Genomic DNA, 5,592 nt, shown 5'->3' with positions numbered 1-5,592 from the left:
TTTTTTTTTTTTTCTCTTCTCTTTTTTTTATACTCGAACGCCTTTCGTCTGTTGATTTTGTTGGCTGACGTTACGTTTGCCGCGACCACCGCCACTTCCGTTACGAAACACGAAAAAAGAAAAGAAGAAAGAAAAAATTAACTTGCCTTCCGTGAACATACACCCATTTCACTCGCATCGCCTTCAGAGCGGGAAGATGATTTCTGTTCTCTCCCCCCTCACTTGCCGAGCATCCACTGGTCATTCGCGCGCGGAATCTCACCCGTGAGCGCCGTCACCACCACCTCCGCCTTGCGCCAGAAGTCGATGCGGTCGAGGCCCGAGTTCATCCAGCCGGTGGTGATGCAGTAGCCGGAGTCGTAGTTGTCGCGGTGGTGCTTGCGGTGCACCAGCGGGGTCAGGATGAGATTCTTCGACATGAGGAAACGCGCTACAACGTTCGGCTTCACCTCGTGCGCCCACTTGTGGAACTCATTCGTAAAGGCAACGAAGAGCGTCAGNGTCAGCAGAAACACATGACCGCCGACATTACCGTTGTGCACATTGTAGATGTACTTGTTATGCACGTTAGGGCAGTTGAGGAAGTACCGCTGTAGAAGCAGCACCGGAATGAGTGGGAGAGTTGTGTCGGCGTTTGTCTCGATAAAGTCGTGCTTTGTCATGGCGACCTGGTCCACGTGGTGCTCGCGGAAGGAGCGGATGAAGTTGCCGAACACCATCGTGTCCGGCGTGCCCCACGTGTCGAGGCCCCAGTGGGCGATGCCACTGATGAAGTCCGCAAGCGCCATGGCAGACACAATCATGAGTGGGATCCACGCCAACTGCACCAGCTGCGCCTCCCCACTGTGCACAAAGTAACGCGCGACACCGATGAACTGCGTGAACCACAGATACGTCGCGACGGAGAGGTAACAGCACTCCAGGAAGCGCTTCTTCTTGGTGTAACCGGCCGCAAGCTTCTTGGCGTTTGCCTTGCGAACGGTGGGGTCACCCTCGCGGGCAGGGGACTCGCCGCCAGTTTTGCCGCTCATTGTATAAAACCGTTTGTTTCTTCTCTGCTTCTTCCCCGGTGCTTGTTGCCGCCGCCTCGGTCGTTATTATCTCCGGTCTTTGCTTGGGGTGCGCTTTCAGCTGCCTTAGCCGCGTCTGTCTTGCTCTGCACGTGAAGCAGAGGCATGTGACGGCAAACAACAACAACGACAGCAGCAGGCAGAAGAAGTGGAGGAAAACAAAAAAAAAAATAGTGTGGAGGCGGGATCCGCAGACAACCGGAGACATGCATGAAGCAACAGAAGAAAAAAAAAGGACCAGAGAAGACCCCATCACGCGCGGCGCCAGACGACAAGACAAGAAAAGTGCACTTCTCCATCTCGTTCCCACACCTTCCATTTCAAGCCGCACAGACACACACACACACACACACACACACACAGACAGACAGACTGAGATACGCTGCGGATGAGTGGATGTATATGCGTGCGCGTGTGCGCCACCCCCCCCTCCTCCTCCTCCCCCTCCTCTCTCTCTCAAGCCACATGAAAGCAGCAGAGAGAATAAGCACGAGGAGGTGTAAGCGCAGACGAGTGGGTGTGGCACTTACGAGTTACCATCTTTACAAATACATATAATAATATTTAAAGAGATATTAAAGCGGAAGGAACAAAAAGAAACAAAGAAGGTATCAAATAGTCACATGTTCCCCCCACCCCCAACAACTCCCTCTTCATGGGTAAAACTTTGTGGCAGCCAGCTTCGACTCGAGCACCGTCAAGGAGTCCTGCACCAGCTGCTCCACCGCCGCGGACGTCGCCATCTTCAGCACGCAGTCCGCGCTGGAGCGGCCGAACCAGTACGCGTCGAGTGGCTTCGCGCCGAGCACAGCGTTCACTGCGTCCGTGATATCCGACAGCTTCACCGTCTTCGGCACCCGCACCAGGCGGACATGATCGGTGGCACCCCCTTTGTTCACAGGATTGCGCCCTTTCACCTGCTTCTTGGTAGCCGCTGCTTCCACTTCTGTTTCTGCTGCTGCTGCTGCTGCTGCTGCTGCCGGGGCCACTGGTGCATTATCCTTGCGGTGGGCGTTGCTCTTTTCATCCCTGGCATCGGCACGCTTCTCCTGTGCGGCCCTCGAGCGTGGAACGGGCCGGTTGATGTTATTGTTGGTGCCGTTGTTGTTTTCTGTCTCAGTCGTGGCCGCCGGGGCATTCTGCTGTTGCTGCTGCGGCTCGCGTGTGCGGAGTGGTCGCGAGGATCTCGGTGCTGCCATCGCCACTGCGCGCTCCTCACGTGGCCTCGCATTTCCGCCGTGCTCTCCGCGTCTGTTATCTCCGCGCCTCTCCCCGTTCTGCTCGTTGCGGTGCTCCTGGCGGCCGCCGTTGCGCTCTGCACGATCAGCGCGGTCGCCGCGCCTATTGTCGACTCGCTCCCCATAACGTTTGTTGTCACCACGGTCCCCACGGTTGTTGTTTGTGTTGTTCTCGTTTTGCTCTCCGCGCCTGTTGTCATTGCGCTCCCCACGATCGCGGCGGTTCATGTTGGTGTTGTGGTCAGGCCGCTCCCCGCGCCTGTTGTCATTTCGCTCACCTCGGTCCCAGCGATTGTTATTGCTGCTGCTGGCGTTGTTCCCTTCGCCGCGCTGTTGCTGTTGCTGTTGCTGCTGCTGTTGCTTCTGCAATTCCTGCCGCCGCGCAGATTCCTCAGCGTGTCGCTGCCGCAGCGCCTCTGCTGCCGCCTGCTGCTGCCGCAAACGTTCGCGTTGCTCCTCCAGGCGATTGCGGCGCTCCTGCTCCTCCAGCAGGTGCTTCGCGACCTGCGCGGGCGTCATGACGATGCCGTTCTCCGGTATCGACTCCACTTCCACCCCCAGCACGCGGAAGTAGTCGCTGGCGATGTGATACGTGTTGGCGCGGTAAGGCGTCGGTGCGAGGACGAATACCTGTGAGAATGGGCAGCGCCGTCCGCAGAGATACAGCACACCTTGGCAAACAATCTGCACACAGCTGCCCGGCAGCGGTACGTAGTCGACGAAGCGCACCTCAACCTTGCGGCGGCCGAGCTCCAGATCCATCTTGGCAAGGTTCTGCACAATCTCGTGCCGGCCCTGCACCACATCCGGGTTCTGCTCGTTGAACTGCGCATACGTCAGCACCGAGGTGTCCGCGTAGAGGTCGAACAGCCCAGCCATGTCATTCTCCTTCACAAACTCGCGGTAGTAGGTCACGAGGAAGCTGCAGGCGACTCCAGCAGCGACGTCACGGTTCAGCATGATTGCGTTCTTTCCACACTGTCCCTATCCTTCTATATATTTCCCTTTCTCTACTGTTACCGATCTGGTGTGCACGTGGAATGCGTTTGGTGCGTCTGAGGACCGAAAGCTTAGTATAGATTACCCCTTCCGAAGAGCGAAACTACTTCTAATATCTCCACGCCCGACCCCAAGACAACAACAACAAAAACAACAACAAAAAGAAAAATAATAAGCGATTGAAACACCGAATTAACCAAACAAAAAAGCAACAACAACAACATGAACACACATAGAGAGACAAAGAAAGTGAAAGATGCAGAGGTGTCCATGTAAGCCGAGGAAGCACCAGAAGGAATATTCGTACTAGCTCCGCTCCCCCCCCAAGGGAGGGAGGGAGGAAAGGAGCACACAGACTCGCCACCCCCCGCACACACAAACACACACACCCGCAGAAGGAAGCAGGAGGGGGTGGAATCTCACAGCTGCGAGGGACGCAGGTTCCCCGGCGGGTGCTGCTCCGCCATGACGGGCGGCAGCTCCTTCGCCAGCCGCCGCGCAAACGGCGCCAAGTCGGTAGTGTCGTCGAGCAGCTCATTCAGGTACAGCAGCGCGTCGGGCCGCTCGTTCGTGATTCCGCGAATCGTATTGTTTGCCTTCTTCCCCACGGCCCCACCCAGCGCAACGTCAAGCATGGCACGCACATTGTCGATCTTCTCGAGCCGCTTACCGAGGTCGACTCCGCGCTCTGCCTCCACGTGCAAGATGCGCTCCAGGCCCGCCACCGACACCGGCTCCAGTCGCTTATCCACGAAGAAATCAATCAGCCCGTATTTGCCAAAGAACTCCTCCCCGCCCTCCCCAGCATCACCACCGATGGAGCAGGTGGGGAGGATCTTGTTGTCGAGATCACTGAGTATTGCCGCAGCGGTTTCCTGCGCGTCCATGAGTGACTGCACGATAGCCCCCTTCGGCCCATTCTTCACCCATCCTGCACAGTACAACCGCGACTGTTCTGACACGCGGCCGCCGCTATGTGGAATGACGCCACGCGCGTGGTCAAACGCGACGCCCGGAATAGCGTCAGAGCGATAGCCAACTGACGTGAGGACCACGTCACACGGCACTGTGACTGTCGGTGCATTCTCGCCATGCTCCTTACTGCCGCCCTCGACGTCGTCGGTGCGCTCAAAGACGACGGCGCCTACGTGGTTGCGGCGCTCGGGGTGCGGCAGGAAGCGCACGGGCCGAAGGTTGTAGCGCATCTGCACCAAGCAAGGGCCGCGTTCGTGTCTCGACGGCGGCGCCTCGAGGGTACTTCCATCCAAACTCTTGCCGCTGCCGCTTCCTGCGTCATCGGTGTATCGCGCTAGGAGCTCAAGGAGACGCCGGCGGGCGCGTGGGTTGGAGGCCGGCACGCGCAGCGCCCCCGGCAGATCGAACGGATCAACAACGACCCGCACCGTGTCGGGCTGAAAGCGCGTCAGCTCTCGGAACTCCGCAGTGGTGAAGGCGCTGTGCGCGTGACCGCGGCGAGCCACGACGCTGACGCGGCGGATGCGGTTCTGCATGAGCTCACGCACCGCCACACAGTTCATGTCGGTGGGACTGAAGTACTTGTACGACGCCGCGAGTACGCGCGCGCAGTCCAGCGCCACGTTGCCGTTGCCGATCACCACCGCCTCCCGCGCGGCGGCGATGTTGAATGGGCAGACGCGCGGCGCCCCGTGCGGGAACGGGTACGTGTTGTAGTAGCGCACCAGGTCTGCCGCGCTCACGACGCCGCCGAGCTCCTCGCCGGGGATACCGAGGCGCCGGCTGCTGTCGGCACCCGTCGCGAGCACCACCGCCGCGTAGTTCTCCAGCAGCGTCTCGACCGGCAGCTGCTTGCCCACCTCCACGTTGCCGATCCACGTGACGCGGCCGCTCTTAAACATCTCGAGGAACTGCTGCTCAACGTGCTTCACCTCCGGGTGGTCCGGCGCCACGCCGTAGCGGCACAGGCCGAACGGCACTGGCAGCCGCTCGAACACGTCGACGTGAATGTCGTCACGCTTCTTCGTCAGATGGTGCGCAACGTAGCAGCCACTCGGCCCGCTCCCAACCACAGCGATTTGCGTGCGTCGCGCTGCTGCCTCCGTGGCGGACGATGCTCTTGCTGTCGTCGTTGATGCATGACGCACGGCACCAACCTGGGCCACCCGCTGCCTCGCGCGGAATAACCCTGTCTGCATCATCACGGCCCTACACTCCCACATATACACACACACACATACAGAGAGAGAGAGAGACAGACAGACAGGTAGGGCGAGGGCGCCGAAAAGAAGCAGCAGCAAGAAAACAGA

The 5,592-nt window shown here is 59.1% G+C and overlaps 3 protein-coding genes across 3 annotated transcripts; all 3 read right to left on the bottom strand.

The window, feature by feature from the left end:
• Window positions 1–218: 218 nt before the first annotated feature.
• On the bottom strand, window positions 219–1,031 carry DQ04_02151050 (putative ubiquitin-conjugating enzyme variant Kua; the record flags this gene model as incomplete). Its single annotated transcript, XM_009311578.1, has 1 exon — window positions 219–1,031. The coding sequence occupies one exon, from the start codon at window positions 1,029–1,031 to the stop codon at window positions 219–221; it is 813 nt and encodes a 270-aa protein (XP_009309853.1).
• A 692-nt stretch (window positions 1,032–1,723) lies between these two features.
• Window positions 1,724–3,268, bottom strand: DQ04_02151040 (hypothetical protein; the record flags this gene model as incomplete). Its single annotated transcript, XM_009311577.1, has 1 exon — window positions 1,724–3,268. The coding sequence occupies one exon, from the start codon at window positions 3,266–3,268 to the stop codon at window positions 1,724–1,726; it is 1,545 nt and encodes a 514-aa protein (XP_009309852.1).
• Window positions 3,269–3,726: 458 nt separating this feature from the next.
• On the bottom strand, window positions 3,727–5,484 carry DQ04_02151030 (adrenodoxin reductase; the record flags this gene model as incomplete). Its single annotated transcript, XM_009311576.1, has 1 exon — window positions 3,727–5,484. One exon carries the CDS (start codon window positions 5,482–5,484, stop codon window positions 3,727–3,729), a length of 1,758 nt encoding a protein of 585 aa, XP_009309851.1.
• Between the last annotated feature and the right edge of the window lie 108 nt (window positions 5,485–5,592).

This window comes from Trypanosoma grayi (assembly GCF_000691245.1).
Source record: "Trypanosoma grayi strain ANR4 Tgr_215_V1, whole genome shotgun sequence".
NCBI classification, from domain to species: Eukaryota; Euglenozoa; class Kinetoplastea; order Trypanosomatida; family Trypanosomatidae; genus Trypanosoma; species Trypanosoma grayi.
The sequence above is the reverse complement of the archived record's forward strand: the minus strand, read 5'-3'. Positions and strand labels throughout refer to the sequence as shown.